The 18,484-nt window shown below is 46.0% G+C and overlaps 1 protein-coding gene across 5 annotated transcripts in view; it reads left to right on the top strand.

Moving 5' to 3' along the window:
* Positions 1-18,484, top strand: part of TBC1D8 (TBC1 domain family member 8) — a 159,053-nt gene that overhangs the window by 130,984 nt on the left and 9,585 nt on the right. For all 5 annotated transcript variants that reach the window (XM_073564225.1, XM_073564224.1, XM_073564223.1 and 2 more), the window contains 4 exons: positions 1,580-1,820; positions 1,943-2,008; positions 4,426-4,515; positions 4,596-4,696. In XM_073564225.1, coding sequence (XP_073420326.1) covers positions 1,580-1,820; positions 1,943-2,008; positions 4,426-4,515; positions 4,596-4,696 — 498 coding nt within the window. The remainder of the gene's footprint in view (positions 1-1,579; positions 1,821-1,942; positions 2,009-4,425; positions 4,516-4,595; positions 4,697-18,484) is intronic.

Here is an 18,484-nt window from a genome sequence, read left to right as displayed (position 1 = left end):
ATGACAGTTTGATACTAATGTTTCATTTTTGCATTTTTTGATCTGAGTTGCTGTATCCAGCCCTTTTTCTTTGGCGGCTTCTTTGCCTTGTCTTTTTAATATAAAATTTTATATATTAATAAAACATTATGGTTTTTAACTTTAAGTTTGGTATCTCTTCATGTCCGATGGTCACCACCATTACGGACTATAAGGCTGGAGTCACACTAACCGACGCAAAATACGGTCAGTATTTTACATGCGTAATACGGATGACAGACTCCTAAATAGTGCTCCATATGTCATCCGTAATCAAGGTGTGGTCGCGTATTTTGCGCATGTCAGCATCCGTATGCAATCCGTATGGCGAGATTTTCTCGCAGGCTTGCAAAATGGTCATATAATGGAGCCCTATGACAGGGTTTATAACAGAAACCAAAGAATAGATATATATCTATATATATATATCTATATATATATATATATATATATATATATATATATATATATATATATATATCTATATATATATATATATGCATTCTATGTGTATCCTATGTGTATATATCCTTTCGTTTCTTTATTAAACCTGTCAGTGTGAGTTTACTGTATAGCGCACTGAATTGCCGGCTTTGCTAAAAGACACCTGGTGCGTATTTCTCGCAGGTCACATTTGTGGTCCGTGTGTAGTCTGTATTTTTTGCGCACCCATAGACTTGCATTGGCGTACTACGGCCGTAGTACGCTGACAATCGCAGCATGCTGCGATTGGCACGGAGCGTAGAATACGGATGAGAAATATACGGCTGGTGCGAGGGACCCCATAGAGAACCATTGGTCCGTGTCTTATGCGTGCTTTTAGCGCCTCTCACTCGGCCGTATTCCTCGCCAGTGTGACCCCGGCCTAAGGGTTGATTAGCTACTAACAATGCAATACTAATGATGAAATAACAGACGCAAGTGTTCTATAAGCCTCCATGAAAGGTGTCATAAGTAATTACAACCTCCTCTGGATCTTGAAAATTAAAGCCAATCAGCAAATTTAAGTATCATATTCGTTTTCAGTGCCACAAAATTAGCCAAGTTCAACTGTTTTTGTCTCTGAATCAATTTGGCTGTAGAACGGTTATCAGAATTTATTGCTGAGTATTTGCAATGGAAAATGTAGCAAACAACTTGCACATTAGTCATATGCTAGATTTTTCTATAAAGGGGGAATTGGAAGGCTACACCAATTGTTTTTTGGCTGCATATTTCGTTCCAAGGCCCCGATTCATAAATGTGGTTTTTTTTTGCACTCCAGTTTTGATGAATAGTGCACTTTAGCAAGATGCACCTCCTAATGAATTTGGTCCATCTTTCAGCTACCGGCCAAAACTTGCTCCGTTCAGATACTGGGGTTCATTTCTGTCGTAATTTATGGCACTTTTGTGGTCTAACTATAGACCATCTAAGCTCTGACCAGTTTTCAAAAAGTGAGTGGAATTGGTCGGGACTGACATAAAACTGCCAAATGTGACAAGATGACAAGTGATGAGATATAATGGAAGTATAATTTATGAACCATTCTGTCACGTAAATCTGTCTTGTATCGTTTCAGAGAGAGCATTTCATCAGTTGTTACTGGGAAGAGATCTCTTCATTAGTTGAGCGCCATGACCCTAGACGACCGTATGCCGAACAGTACAAGATCGATGGTCGCCAGTTTGCATCCCTCTTCAGGTTGTGCTCGCCTTGGCCCTGGGGTTCTCACACTGAAGTTTTAGCAGAAAGGATGTTCCGGATATTGGATGAAAATCAGGACCTTCTGATTGAGTTCAAGTCTTTTGCATGGTGTTTAGGTAATTTTGTTTGTATATGATCACAGTAAGGATCCTATAGTGTGCAGGTTTAGGTATGGCAGTCTGCCGTTATATGATCAATTAATATCCATACTGTTTTTATTTATTTATTTTTCTTTCAGACGTTATTTATCACGGCGAGATGAACGAGAAAATCAAGTTGTTATATAGACTCCATATACCACCAGGTGAGAAATATCAGCCTAGATGTGTGTATACATGCTAATGTCATACTGATGGCCGAGCCACCATGTATGTACAAATCAAAAGGTGATGAAAAGTTGTTAGTATTGTATAAAAAAAGCAGAATGTGAAATAAATTAAAAAGTGTTACTTTTGGAAAAGTGAACTTCCTAGCTGTAAACCTTAGTTTTGTCATTAAGGTATGCCTTCAGTGATGATCGAAGTGGCTTGTCGCACAGTGGTAGGTTGGGGACACTTACTACTCCAGAGTGCAAGCCGCTGTCATACAGTAAGCAAGGAAACCTAACAGACTGCTTTCTTGTCATTACATTCACACTAAAAGTGGTCATTATTGGTGGTAACAGTAATAACATTTTCACCTTCCTCCTTGTTTACAAAGTTCTCTCTTTGGACACATTGATGTAAAAAAGTGAAACTAGCAGTTTTCATAGGTTATGTAGGGTGTCCCTCTGGTATATTATAAGGCAACGTTCACACCTGACTTTGAGCATCCTATTAGCCTGTTCCATTTCTAGAAACAGATGTACGGAACGCTCGTCCAAAATGGATCTGTTGCATAACTGATGGAAGCATAAGGGATCCAGTAACTAACAGGTTCTGTTATGCGTCATTCTTTAGAAAAGAAGAAAAAGCGCATTAGGCAGATTTTTTTTCGCTCTTCAAACAAACACATAACAGAACCCAGACAGACTGGATGAAAATCAATGGGGCGCATTTTCTCTTCGTTCAGTTACGTAGCAGATCCATTTTGGACATGAACTCATTAATCAGACAAATAGAATTATTATTATAGCGCTATTTATTCCATGGCGCTTTACATGTGAGGAGGGGTATACAGAATACATACAAGTACAGTAATCTTAAACAATACAAGTCACGACTGGTACAGGAGGAGAGAGGACCCTGCCCGCGAGGGCTCACAATCTACAACGGGATGGGTGAGGATACAGTAGGCAAGGGTAGAGCTGGTCGTGCAGCGGTTTGGTGGATCGGTGGTTACTGCAAGTTGTAGGCTTGTTGGAAGAGGTAGGTCTTCAAGTTCTTTTTGAAGGTTTCCATGGTAGGCGAGAGTCGTGATATGTTGTGGTAGAGAGTTCCAGAGTAGAGGGGATGCGCGGGAGAAATCTTGTATGCGATTGTGGGAAGAGGAGATAAGAGGGGAGTACAGAAGGAGATCTTGTGAGGATCGGAGGTTTCGTGCAGGTAAGTACCGGGAGACTAGGTCACAGATGTACGGAGGACTCAGGTTGTGGATGTCTTTGTATGTCATGGTTAGGGTTTTGAACTGGAGTCTTTGGGTAATGGGGAGCCAGTGCAGGGATTGACAGAGGGGAGAGGCCGGGGAATTGCGGGGGGACAGGTGGATTAGTCGGGCAGCAGAGTTAAGAATAGATTGGAGGGGTGCGAGTGTGTTAGAGGGGAGGCCACAGAGCAGGAGGTTGCAATAGTCAAGACGGGAGATGATGAGGGCATGGACTAGGGTTTTTGCAGATTCTTGGTTGAGGAATGTACGGATCCGTGAAATATTTTTGAGTTGAAGTCGTCAGGAAGCGGAAAGGGCTTGGATATGTGGTTTGAAAGAGAGATCAGTGTCAAGGATAACCCCCGAGGCAGAAAGCTTGTGGGACTGGAGAGAGTGGGCAGCCGTTTACTTTAATGGATAGGTCTGTTGGGGGGTCACGTGAGATGGGCGAAAGATGATTAATTCTGTTTTGTCCATATTAAGTTTTAGAAATCTAGCGGAGAAGATGAAATAGCAGACAGACATTGAGAGATTCTGTTTAGTAGGGAGGTGATATCTGGTCCAGAGATGTAGATCTGTGTGTCATCAGCATAGAGATGATACTGAAAACCATAAGATTCTATGAGCTGTCCGAGTGTGAAGGTGTAAACGGAGAAGAGCAGGGGCCCTAGGACTGAACCTAGAATATCCAGGTGTGAACTTGGCTCTAGGACAACCCCTTCTTTATCTAAATCTTTGGCCCCGTTAAAATAAAAAAAAAAGCTTATACGCGTGTCCCTTTGCCGGCGTCGGCACTCACGCTCCCTCGGCTATCGTGCAGTTGTTGTGGCACATGAGGTCGACGCCCAATCGGCCCTGGTGTCACTGTCCCTCCTTCGTGCGAATTGAATATGAAGAGGACGTCAGTGCTGAGGCTGCTCTCTGACTTTGTCTAGATGTTCAGTTCGACAGGAGGCGGTGGGACAGTGCCGCCATGAGTCACAACAACAGCACAGGAGCCCCAAGTATAAGCTTTTTTATTTTATTGGGGCCCAAGTGTGGGGTGTAACAAAGAGTTATCCAAGTAGTGGTCAACTTCTTTAATGTTTTCATGTTTTTTAAATGTCTGTATCCGTTTTGCTGTTTTGGTCAACTTGACCTTTTTTTTTTTTTTGACAGCTCTAACAGAGAGTGACCATGACTGTCAATCACCACTTAAGGGGCCATTGTTATCCACTACTAGACCATTGAAGCTTACAAAACCAAACAGTATGTGCTCATTATCATTTCTCCTTGACCGATAAATGTCTTATTTATTTAGATGAGATTTTAAGTTTATTTTTTCACAGGTGGGGAAAAGGATTATCAAAAACAACTAAAGCAAATGCTTAAAGATTTGGCAAGAGAGAAGGACAAAAGCACAGAAAAAGAATTACCCAAAATGACCCAGGTATAGTCTCCTCTCCATCTCTAAACCTCTGACCTATAAGAAAACCTTATGTACAGTGGAGAAAATAAGTATTTGACACACTGCCGATTTTGCTAGTTTCCCCACCTACAAAGAATGGAGAGGTCTGTAATTTTTATCATAGGCACACGTCAACTGTAAGGGACAGAATCTAAAAATAACCAGAAAATCACATTATTTGATTTTTAAATAATTAAACTGCATTTTATTGCATGAAATAAGTATTTGATCACCTACCAACCAGCAAGAATTCTGGCTCTCACAAACCTGAAAGGGAAACCGTTAGCTGGATTCTGCTGAGTATCCTACAAACAGTGTCAGGTTGGTGTTGTTATACTGATTAAAATGGTGCATAGCTTGATGAAATCCATCTTATGGTTGTTGTTTAACGTAAAACTCTAAATAAAGATTAATGAGATTCTCGTGCTCTGTTGCGGCCTGTGGGGCAGGGGGGCCTTCATGTGTTGCTCTGTGTGCATATTCATCTGTATGTCTTATGACAGGTCACTGATTCCTCACTGACCTGCCCCCTATTTTATATACTGCATAGAATTATGGTTTAGAAAAATAAATAAAAAATTGCATTCATTAGGCCGGCGGCGGCACCTGCGCCATGGCCTGATGAATGCAATTATAATATCCATGGCCCCTTACCAGCCTGAGAATACCAGCCCCCCCAGCTGTGAGCTTTAGCAAGGCTGGTTGTATAAAATGGGGGGACCCCACGCTGTTTTTTTAAATTATTTATTTAAATAATTTTAGAAAAAAACAGCGTGGGGACCCCTCTATTCTTGATACCAACCTTGCTGAAGCTGACAGCTGAGGATTGCAGCCCCCAGCTGTGAGTTTGCCTGGCAGGTTATAGAAAATACAGGGGAACCCATGCCTTTTTTCTCCTTTGCCTCATTGGGGGACATTCTCCTTCTCCTCTTTGGAGGACAAAGACCATGGGGACACAGACCATGGGTGTTATGCTTTGGCCAATAGGAGGCTGACACTAAGTTGAGACAAAAAAAGAGTTAGCTCCTCCTCTGCAGCATACACCTTCCTGCTGGCCCCAAGTGAACCAGTTCTTGCTTAGTGTCTGTAGGAGGCACACTGGTCTGGTCTTCAGACCATGTGTTATTTTAATTTTTGAATTTTACTTTTTTCATTTTTTAATCCGGATGAAGGGGCAACGGAGCCTTTCAAGGTTCCGATTTCCCCAAACTAACAACAGGCGAGCACGTGCGAGTGTCGCCTCCACGTATCCTCTCCTGTGCCTGAGCTGATTCAAGGGTGACGGGTCTCTTAAAGGGCACCGACTTATGGACGAGCACATGGAGTGTTGCCTTCATGTATCCTCTTCCGCAGCCAGTCTTATGCCGGACAAACCTGCCCTGCCCATCCTTAGGGATTGAACCCATAGGATGCTCAGAGGCCTCTACATGGCGTCCGTGCAGCCCCCACTGCTTCACCACTTTTAAAAGCGGATGATGCAAGGAGGCGGATGGTCCCTCTCCACTTCCCTTCTAAGGGATGCTGGATTGAGGCATTCACTTACCCCTTACCGTCCTGAAGATTACCCATGGCCCCTAAAGCGATCGGATAAGTGACCGAACAGTCCGAAGGTCGCCTGGGGGACTTGCGCCTCTGTGCTGAAGTCCCATCGCGGCGGCTCCATGCCGGGACACGCACCACGGTGAGTGCCAGGCCATCGGCCATTCTAGGCGGAGCGTGACTGGTCTCGTGAAGCCACGCAGCACAAGTTCTGCCACAGCCGGACATAACCCTGTGAAATCCTAGTGGAGTGAACCCTTAGGATACACAGAGGCCCCCCACGGCGTCCGCGCAGCTACCTCTGCACCACCACTGATGGAACAGCGGTGCTGCAGGGAGCTGGACGGTCCCTCTCCACCTCCCACTCAGAGGGAATGGTGGATTGAGGGTTCCTGCACCGTCCCTGTCGCAGCACTGGCCTGCAGGCAGATGCTCTGCTCTCACTCCCCCTAGCGTGACGGTAAGGGGGCTTCTGGGTGCCTCCCGGGCCCGGTCGTTCTTTCCGGCCGGGCACCGCTAATTTAGCCCCCGGCTTCGGCCCTTACTAGGCCGCAGGCGGTTTCTCTGCCCACCAACCGTGCGTCACGTCGAAGGTCCCGCCCACCTGCCTGGCATTTCTTGCAGGTACTTGGTCCACGGACTCCTTCCCTGTAGCCATGCCAGTCAATAATCTAGGTCAGGGGTGGGGAACCTCCGGCGCGTGGGCCGCATACGGCCCGCAGTGGCTTTTCATGCGGCCTGCGGGTAGGTCCCTGGAGTCGTCAATGCTCGGGCGGCTGCTGTATCCTGTCAGCTGCCGGCCCTTTAACCCCCAAGTGCACGGGCACGCAGCATTTATTACAAAACGCTGCCTGCCCTGCACATGATGATGATGACGTCGTCTGGGTGGGCGGGACTAGCGCCCAATGCTCTCCCATCCACATGTCCCGGAAGAGGAGATGCTGCCAGAGAGTCAGCGATCTCTGTGAGTGCGTGCCCGCAGCTCTGTGCCTCCCTGGGGATCTGTGCCCTCCCGCTATGTGCCCCCCGTGATCTCTGTGCCCCCAGCTATACTTCCTCATGTGATCTGTGCCCTCCAGCTATGTTTCCACATGTGATCTGTGCCCCCCACCTATATATACCCCGTGATCTGTGCCCTCCAGCTATTTTTCCACATGTGATCTGTGCCCCCCACCTATATAAACCCCATGATCTGTGCCCCCCGCTATGTTTCCACATGTGATCTGTGCCCCCCACCTATATATACCCCGTGATCTGCGCCCCCAGCTATACTTCCACATGTGATCTGTGCCCCCCACCTATATATACCCCATGATCTGCGCCCCAGCTATGTTTCCACATGTGATCTGTGCCCCCCACCTATATAAACCCCATGATCTGTGCCCCCAGCTATGTTTCCACATGTGATCTGTGCCCCCCCACCTATATATACCCCGTGATCTGTGCCCTCCCGCTATGTGCCCCCCCGTGATCTCTGTGCCCCCAGCTATACTTCCTCATGTGATCTGTGCCCTCCAGCTATGTTTCCACATGTGATCTGTGCCCCCCACCTATATATACCCCGTGATCTGTGCCCTCCAGCTATTTTTCCACACGTGATCTGTGCCCCCCACCTATATAAACCCCATGATCTGTGCCCCCAGCTATGTTTCCACATGTGATCTGTGCCCCCCACCTATATATACCCCGTGATCTGTGCCCTCAGCTATGTTTCCACATGTGATCTGTGCCCCCCACCTATATATACCCCCTGTGATCTGTGCCCTCCATCTATGTGCCCCCCAGCTGTTTCCCCATGTGATATCTATGCCCCCTGTGATCTGTGCCCTCCAGCTATGTGCCCCCCCTGATCTGTGCCCCCAGCTATGTGCACCCCTGTGATATCTGTGGCTCCCAGCTTTGTGCCCCATGTTATCTATGTGTCCACCTGCTCTGTACCCCCTGTGATGTTTGTGCTCCCATGTGCCCCCTGTGGTCTGTCACCCAAAGCTATGTGCACCCCTGTGATCTTCGTGTCACCCCTCAGTGATCTGTCCCCCCCGGTGATCTATGAGCCTCCCCGAAGATCCCTGTCCCCCCCGGTGCTATATATCCCCCCACAGCTGCTGCATTTATCCCGAAAGTGCTGTATATCCCTCCGAGTACTGTATATCGTACCACCTGTGATATATATAGCCCCCAGTGATGGAGAAGCAGCTCCAACCGTCACATTAAGGGTGAGTTACCGTAATTAATTGTTAGCCTGAAAATTACCCCGGTATATTTAGTCAATGTACCCACGTATGCAGAAAATTTCTGCATGAAAACCGGACTCCTTCCCAAAAAACGCTCGTTTTTTTTCCGCGCGTTTTTTGCGCGTCCCCAGTCTCATAGAAAATAGCTAGAAATGCGGATTTTTCCGCAAAATTAATGAGCATGCTGCGTTTGTTAAAGCGATGCGTTTTTTTCGTGGAAAAACGCATCAATATGCACAAAAAGTGCGGAATTCATTAAAATGAATGGGATGCTTCTTTTAAGCATTTTTGCTGGTAAAAAAATGCTTACGTGGGTACACAGCCTCAAGGTGATCATTTTTGTGTAGCCCTTGAATGATAGTAGAAATTTCCAAATGGCCCCCGGATGTAAAAAGGTTCCCCACCCCTGATCTAGGTCCTGGCTTCGGCCTACTTCGGAGGAGCCACCCTGTCCTGGAGTGATGCGGCGGTGGTTCTCATGGCAACGCCCGCCTCCATGCTGAGGTCCCATCGCGGAGGCTCCATGCCGGCATGCCGGGACACACATTGCGTTGTGTCAGACGCCCCCTGGCCGCCGGGGAGGAGGGGGATCTAATCCCGGTGAACATATTTCTTGCTGGGCTGCATTACGTACATTGACGTGTTGGCTGTGGCATCATACCCCTCGAGGAATTATGGTCCGTCAGCAGAGGACTGTCGCTCTCATCCTCCACCGGGGTGCGCCGCCGGTCGCTCCATCCGTCAGGTGGCAGCTGCTAAGCTGCGTGAGGCTGGGCAACTACCACCGTTCTGGAGACAAAGGTATGGGGGCACCCTTATATGACTTAAAGGGTCATACAACACTGAGGGCAAGCATAGCGCCCATTCAGCGCTGACAAGAGTGCTGTTTTCCTGGGGAGGACCACAGTCTGTTGTGTGTATGCGTGTGTGTGTGTATGTATGTATGTGTATGTGTGTATATATATATATATATATATATATATATATATATATATATATATATATATATATATATATATATATATGTGTGTTATTTGACCCTCTATATTCCCGGCCAGCCTGCATTCCAGAGGATGGGAATGCTAGTTTTCAGCAGTATTTATTCAGGAATTATACTTGCCCTGCGCATGCCCGAAAGGTTGATTCGTGGAGATCCATAGGCCATCTCACCATGCCAGTGTTAGACTCCGTCAACACTGGACCCGACTTATGAACCCCCCCCCACCTCTGGGCGGGCTTCTCATCTGGCACAGGTTATCCTCGAACCCTCTGTGCATCAGAGCGTTCACAGGATCACAGCATCTGTCGAATAGCAGCCGCAGGCATTCTACAAATGCGCAGACATCTAGAGAAAGGGGTCACCGGCCCTTCTAGGCAGAAGGTGACTGCTCTCGTCAGGTGGCAGCTGCTAAGCAGCTTGAGGCTGGGCCAGTACCATAATGGGAGACCATCTGGAAATCCCTGGTCCCGTCTATGTTATTTGCTAAACGCTCACAGTACGCTATTCGACCAACTACGGCTTAAATGTCCATATGCTCTGTGTCTCGCTTCCCCTTCACCACTGGTATACAGAGCACAGGACTCTGTGTCAGCTTTGTTTTGCCTTGATTTTGGATTCTCTAAAGAGGAAGAATAAAAGGAAAGAACTGGAAGTTTTGTCTTTTTCATGGCACTCACATAGTTTTCTGAGGGTTAATGCCTGGCCTGTCCCGAATCGTAACGTTCTTCCGCTGAACTATACCCCATAATACAGGGTTTACCACACTCCGGGTGGCTCGCGGCATAGTTGACTGGGAAAAGGAGCGATGGGATAACCAAATCAGAAGCCTCCGGAAGGGAGGAATCCCCCTTGCTTTCAGCTGGTTAGCGGAAACATTGGGTTGAATCCTTGGACCATCCAGGCCAGGTGGATAGTCAATTAAAGGTCCCACAGACTGACAGACGAGAGCCTGATTTGTTCCGTTCTGTGAGCTTCGAAACCAGCTCTCTTCTCTTTTTAGCTGGACGCCCTTTTCACATGCGGCCGGCTGCACCACAGCGGTAAATGCCATCACACTCAATAAGGCAATATGGCTCACGGAATGGAGGGAGGGCTGCACCCACAGAAGGAACTCTGACATCTCTTTATTACCAGAGTGGGTTTACTTGGGTAGTAGTGGGTTCAGCTTATCTATAAGGCCATAGAAGGAAGGACAAATGTCTTCCCCCAGCAGGGCTTAGAGCATCTACCCCATTGCCTTCGGCAACAAATCTGATATGGGTCCTCTCGCATATATCCGGCGCTCCCATCGGCAAGGAATCCCAGTCTTCCCATGGGTTCAGTCAGCAATGTAAGGGTCCTCCCCAAAGTGTCCGGACCTGAGAGAGATAGGTCCCTGATGGTTTTCCACCCAGTGATTTCCAGCATAAGCAGTCGAAGCACAGCATTACGAATGGCTGCCTGTTCCTGGTTTGTGAGGTCTCCTTTTTGTATGCTGTTCGTATCGAATGAGCCCAAAGCCTGGGTCTTCTAGATACAAAGATTCCTTTTTTCTTATCGTCCCTCTACAAGATGTTTTTTCCTTCACGTCTTCCAAAGAACCTAGGTGGAACAAGGGCTTCTTTTTCCGAGCCATACATGTACGGCATCAGGACAGAACCATTATTCGATGCTACAGAATGTAGCGATCACCTACTCCTATTCAACCTGTCCATGCTTCCCAGAAGAGACGGATCTGTAGGGCCCTCGCTGGATCTTGGCCAAGGTACACCATCCACGGATGGAGTCCCTCCATTCATTTCTTACCTCGACTGTGAACAGCATCTTCAGTTAACACTCTTTGGCACTCATCTCCTCTGTCCTTCCGGAATGCCGTGAGGTACGGGGTGGGGAGAGATCACATCAACAATTGAGGTGATCCTCTTCAATTTATTGTATTCTCTTCTGGCAGTCGGCGCCAGAAGACTGCTCTCCTCGGCAGCGGCGCCGCTCCCCCCGCACGTCAGACAGCCTCACAGGCGGTGGACATTGAGGTTCTCCCTCTGATTTAATCACCAGTATTGGCTATCAATACCAGCCTCCTTGGTTGGAGAGCAGTCTTTTTGTATATCCTTGTAATTCAAGTGATCCGGGTTACCCGGCACCAGCTCCAGTATCTGCTCGTGTATCACTCCATTTGAATCAATAACATATCTCCACGGTTGTGGCATACACCACATAGGACTGCCTTTGTTAGGAGAATCCGAATGGGGATCTGATGGCTTCAAGACTGAGGGCCAAGGTACTCAGCAGTCTGAGCCTGGTCTTGGGATCCAAAACGCCATAGGGGTGGCATGACTGGTTACTCCGTGGCACCAGTTTCGTCTTCCTTTCCTGGCAACGGTCATCACATAAATCGAGGTAGTGGACGTTTCCAGTCTCCCTAGGCATCCAGGATTGGTCTCGCTGGACGTGATATTCAGAGTTACTACAGATCATACACGCCGTCCACAGGTGACTGTTGCATCGTCCAGACATGCTCTCCTAACGTCCAATGGATCACCAGATCACACAATCTGGTGTTTAATGATCTGGCTTTCAAAGCCTGGGCTCTAATCTACTCTTCTCAGGGGTCTCCGCTATGGTTGGTGCCCAGAGGCCGACGTTAGGTCGCATCTTTCACCTCTCCTGAACACCTTCTGTCGCAGGGTGTTAGGTCCACGGTCATTCTCTTTGCGTCTTCACCGCTCCAGTTCTTTTGAAAGTTTTCTCCAGACTGACTTGGACTCAGGTTCGTGACGCTCACCTCCCTCAAGGGCCAGTTCTTGGCTCTACCTGTCTCTGTTTCAGCACAGGATTGCTTCCAAGACATAATTCATGACTTTCATTCTCAGGGGTACCCCCCTACAAAGGTCCGATAGAAGCCTGGAATGTTAATTCGGTCCTGGGTGCGCTTTAAGAGATGCCTTTCAAACCGTTCCATGATGTCTCGCGGGCAGTTCTGTCTTGGGAAGTCGCCCTTCTTGTCGCAGTGTCACTTATTATGCGACGCTTGGAGCTGACAGCCATGTCCTTTTTAGCTCATTTGTTTTTTTTCTCTCTGCTTTCCAACTTGGATACAATTGTCATCAGATCGTTTCCTCCCCTTTTTTCCAGCGTTGGTTGACCCTTTTATTTTAAACAATGATTTGGTCTTACCCTCTTTTGGGCCTGACACTGGTACTTCGGATGGATGTAGTTATGCACGCCCTGCATGCAATGACGGCTCTCAGGACGTATGTCCTGAGGATGGAACACTCTTGTAAGCTACTTCAGGGTCACAATAGCCAGAGAAATTAATTTGGCTATTCAGGAGTTATACTACTGTAGAAGCGGCTCATCCCAGTAGGGATTAGGGCGTATTCTATGTGGTCGATATCCGCCCTCTGGGCCATTCGGCTTCGCATGCCGACCGAACAAGTCTGCAGGTCTGCAAGGCTGCGTTTTTGCTCAGCATTTACACATTCTTGAAGCACTACTCATACTCAGACTTCCGCAGTACAGTCCTCGGCAGATTATTCTGCAACAGGCGGTAGGGCACCTTTACTCAGCCACTGCATGGGGTTTTAAATCTGTTATATTGTTGCCCACCCATGGACTGCTTTGGGACGTCTCATGATATGTGTCCCCCAATGAGGCGAAGGAGAAACAGGGATTTTTGTGATAACTCACCGTAAAATCCTTTTCCCCGAGACGCTCATTGGGGGACACAGCACCCCACCCTGTTAGCCTGACGGCTTCTGCTTCTTGTCTCCCATTCAGTGGGTTGTACTGTGATATGAGGTTGGCGATTGTACTCTAATATGATATTATCTCCTACTGCTTTCGCACTGAACTGGTTCACTTGAGGCCAGCAGGAAGGTGTATGCTGCGGAGGGGGAGCTAACTTTTTTTTTTTTTTTTTGTCTCAACTTAGTGTCAACCTCCTATTGGCCACAGCATAACACCCATGGTCTGTGTCCCCATGGTCTGTGTCCCCCAATGAGCATTTTGGAGAAAAGGATTTTACAGTGGGTTATCACAAAAATCCCTGTTTTTCATTTATTTATTTTATAGCGCAGGCGGCGGCTGATGAATACCCCCATCAGCCTCTCCTGCTGTCACTGTTATTAACAGCAGCAGGGGTAGGCTGATGGGATTAAGAGTCCCATCAGCCGCTGCCTGTTGCCTCTTTATCACCTAAATGTAACTCTAATCATTCTCCCCTGTTTGTGCCGATGCCGGCAGAGCAGGGGTGAATGATGACAGCCGTGTTCAGCACCAGGGAACAGCGCTTACTGTAACGCTTCATCCCCGACGCCGATGCGTGTCACATGGATGACATCCATGTGTGTTTTGCGTATGCACATGTGCGGCACGTTTTGTGGCCCGTGCTGACATTAAAAAACGGACATGTCAGCGTGTTTTGCCCACGGACACATGGTCCATGGAAACACTGACGTGCACAGACCCATTCACTTGAATAGGCAAATAGCTCTCCGTTCCTCCCGAGTCTCTCTGTATGGCTAAGTAGTACTGTACAGCCACATATGGGGTATTGCCACGTTCAGTAGAAATTGTGGGACAAATTTTGGTGCCATTTTTACCCACTTATTGTGTGAAAATGTAAAATCTTTGGCTAAAACAAAATTGTAGTTATTTTGTCTTCAATGCTCAATGGTATAAAATTGTGTGACACACCCATGGTGTCAGGCTATGTGCCCACGTAAGCAGAATTTTCCTGACCAAAACCGGACTCCTTGGCAGGAAATCCGCTTTTTTTTTCGCGTTTTTGTGTGTTTTTTTCCGGAGCCTCCTAATACAATACTATAGTGGTAAATCCGCAGATTTTCTGCAAAATTAATAAACATGCTGTGTTTTTTCACCGTGATGCTTTTTTTGCAGAAAAAAACCGCATCATGGGCACAAAAATTGTGGAATGCATTCTAATAATGGGATGCTTAATGTATGAGTTTAAGCGTTTTTGCAGCGGAAAAGCACGAAAAAAATGTGAAAAATCCTGAATGTGGTCACACAGCCTTAATGTGATCACTGCACCCCTAGATGAATTCAGTGAGAGGTGTAGTTTGTAAAATGGGATCACTTATGGGGGGGTTCTGCTGTTTGGCACTTCATGGTCTCTTCCAGTGGGTCATTGCACCTGCAAACCATAACAGTAAAATCTGGCACTCCTTGCCTTCTGAGCTTTGCACTGTGCCTGAAAAATATTTCCAGATTACACGTAGGGTATTAGTTTGTTGTAAAAAAAATTCCTATTAGCTCTTAGAAAAATTAAAAACTTGAGGTTAAAATAACATTTTAGTGGTAAAAATGTAATTTATTCTTAACCACTCCATGGCAAAAAGTTTGCGAGGCACATATGGTGTTAATATGATCACTGCACCTATAGATGAATTCATTGGGGAGTGTAGTTTGTAAAATGAGTTCACATATAGGGGGTTTCTGTTGTTCTGGCACCTCAGGAGCTCTGCCAATGTGACATGGCACCCTCAAACAAGTGCAGCAAAATCTGAATTACAATATGGCGCCCCTGCATATGGAGTATCCGCGTACTCGAGCGATTGCACAACAACTTTTGGGGTCCAATTTCTTCTGTTACCCATGGGAAAATAAAAAATTCGGGGCGAAAAAATGATTTTTTTATTTTTACGTCACTACGTTATAAACTTATGTGAAGCACTTGGGGGTTCAAAGTGCTCACCACAGGGGCGTGGCCCGAGCTGTGATGGTGTGAGGAAGTGTCTGCTCAGGGCACCTGCTCAACTACCTATATGAAGCGACAGGAATTCTCCAATCAAGAATTCATACTCACAACAAGAGTCTTGAAGTCGCCTGGAGCATTTTGATACCAAGAATGTGAAGATTGGACCAAAAATAACAGAACTACAGCTACTGAGGAGGAGCAGTGTTGTTTTCCTGTGCTGAGCAGAGGAGAGGGGCCTGTAGCTGACTCCTGCAGAAGAAGAAAGGAGGTGGAAGAGTTTCACATCTACCGAACAGCTATCCTGTTGTATCGGTGATCAGGAGGAGTGGAGGTAACCGGGCTGTTTGTGTGCAGAGACCGGAGGACTGGCGCTTGTCCGTGGGTCCTGTTCAGGCCTGCGTTCTACACTACCCGCTGTTGCCTGCCTGTTGGAGAAGGAAAAGGGCTTCAGGAGAGAAGCATACTGTTGAAAAGTGCAAGCGGCCGGTGTTTGGTAATATTCCTGGACTCTGAGGTGGCTACGGAAGACCAAGGAAGGAGAAGAGCAGGACTTGGAGTGTGACGTTAGCAGCAGCGGCATCCACAGACCCGCCGCGATTTTCGGGGTGTTGTACCACGCCAGTGGACATGATCCCGGGTGATCCTGCTTAGTAGGATCCGGAGAGATATTCTGAGCAGATCAAGACCGGGCACGAAGAAATCTGCTGAAAATTGGAGGAGTTATTGGCTAAAATCCTTGGCGGGGCAGGAGAAGCAGGAGCAGGCAGATGATTGACAGCTGCTGCCGTGCGCAGATTCAACGCGGTCTAAGGTTTGTTGTGAGCCCTTGCCAATCCGGATCTCCGAGTCCTTTCTTGAGTGGGCCCCTGGGGAGGAGAAGAGAGGGTACTGGCACTGGATTTGAGTGACTGCTATACTCCCAGATTTGCCGCGATCGCTGTGGTGTTGCATTCCTCTTGCTGGCTTGATCCGTGGGAAATCCCTTTCTTTGGCGCCAAGGAGACTTTAAGGAAGAAGACGGAGTCCTGATATATTGGAATACAAGGAGAACTTTGTAATCCCTGATAAGCAGATATTGGTGGGTCAGGAGAGTGTGGAAGTTGAGCTTTACTGAAAGCGGCTGTTTGATATTTGAGTGGAAGCTGAGCTTTACTGAAAGCGGCTGTTTGATACTTGAATGGAAGCTGAGCTTTACTGAAAGCGGCTGTTTGATATCTGAGTGGGGGCTGAGCTTTACTGAAAGCGGCTGTTTGATACTTAAGTGGAAGCTGAGCTTTAAATGATCACGGCTGTTTGATAGAGCTTTAAGTGTTCGTGGCTGTCTGATACTTAAAACCATTGAGGAAAAAGAGTGGAAGCTGAGCTTTAAAAATCCGCGGCTGTTTGATACCTAAAGTCAATGAGGATAGAGAGTGGAAGCTGAGTTTTAAACGATAGCGGCTGTTTGATACTTAAAACCACTGAGGATAGAGAGTAGAAGCTGAGCTCTAAACGATCGCGGCTGCTTGATATTTAAGGCCACTGAGGATAGAGAGTGGAAGCTGAGTTTTAAATGATAGCGGCTGTTTGATACTTAAGACTGCTGCGGATAGAGAGTGAAGCTGAGCTTTAAAAGATCGCGGCTGTTCGATACTTAGAGAGTGGAAGCTGAGCTTTAAATGATCGTGACTGTTTGATACTTAAAGCCACTGAGGATAGAGAGTGGAAGCTGAGCTTTAAATGATCACGGCTGTTTGATACTTAAGGCTACTGAGGATAGAGAGTGGAAGCTGAGCTTTAGGTGATTGCGGCTGTTAGATATTTAAAGCTACGGAGCTCCTGAACATAACTTATATTTTATTACTTATAATTTGGTACCTGGATAGCAGTACAAATTATATACATTTTTACTATTATTCACCTGGCTCTGATAATCCAATCGACATTAGATATATATTATATGCTATTGTTAGATGCTTACTTGATTACTGTGGTTGTATATACTATATATTATTTCTATCCTCATAACTAATATTTCAAATCATATACAATAATCTTTGGTTTAGCTGCTTATTAGCAGTATATCCTACACAACTCTATATATAGGCTTTTGTTCTCTTTTCTCTTTTTAGGAAAGATATAGGATATAGAGATCTATAGGAAATATTTAGTACTATTGTTGATAGGCAACGATACATAAGTCAGGTATTATTCTAACTTAGGCCTTTTTGAGGTTCTAGAGTTTGTTTTTGTGATATCTCTAACTCCTAACTAATTTAATAGGATAATAATCCCTGTTGCCAATTTGGGTAGACCCTTGAGTGAATTCAGGATTCTAACTATCTGATTCATAGATACTATTAAGGTGATTATTCAATTACAAATAATCAGGAATTAATATTCTGTATATTAAACTGTCTTAATTCATAAGATGACCTCTTCAAACAGAAATCAAAAAGGAAAGCAACCTCCACATAGGTCTTATAATAAACCCAGGGAAGACTCCCCCAACATATTAAGTCCTATGAAATCAAGGTCTCCATTAAAAAGGGATCCACAGGCTAGTCAGGTACCTACAACAGCTCAGAGTAAACCAACAAAAAAGGATATAGAAGGTAAAGGACTAGAGCCTAATCATCCTATTCAGGTGCCCACAATTAAAGAGGTTAACTCTGACGCAATGGATACTTCCAAATCCACAAAAAGAAAAGAACTTGAAAGTTCAACACCAGCCGAATCTGGAAACAACTCAGAATACCCTTCACCTGACAGTAGTCCAACTAGACAACGTGCTAAAAAAGATCGACCTTCATCTCCTCAACCTTTAAAACAAGGGCTAGCTCCCACTGATCTAGATATATACTTTTAGCCTCTGAAAAGGTAGTGACAGAAGGCTCTATGGCTAGATTTTGCTAAATGCTTAGTGACTCTATGGCTTTGGGATTTGAAGCTCAGAATAAGAAAATGGATGAAGTAAGTGACAAAATCACTAAGAGAATAGAACAGAATGAAAACAGGATCTTTGTTGTTGAAAATAAAACAGATACTTTGCTTAAACAGAATTCTGAATTGAAAATGGAAATACAGACATTGAAAACTAAATTGATGGATGTGGAGGATAGGAGTAGGAGGAATAATCTTAAAATAAGAGGTATCCCTGAAAATATCTCACAAGATGAGCTTTCCAACTACACGAAAACTATATTTAAAAAGGCTCTACCTGATCTTCCAGATTTTGAATTCAGGATTGACAGAATCCACCGTATTCCGCATCCTAGAGGCTTGTCTGTCGATAAGCCGAGGGATACTATCCTCCA

The sequence above is a fragment of the Dendrobates tinctorius genome, unplaced genomic scaffold (assembly GCF_039654945.1).
Source record: "Dendrobates tinctorius isolate UK_male_01 unplaced genomic scaffold, ASM3965494v1 ptg000437l, whole genome shotgun sequence".
Taxonomy (NCBI): Eukaryota; Metazoa; Chordata; class Amphibia; order Anura; family Dendrobatidae; genus Dendrobates; species Dendrobates tinctorius.
The sequence above is the reverse complement of the archived record's forward strand: the minus strand, read 5'-3'. Positions and strand labels throughout refer to the sequence as shown.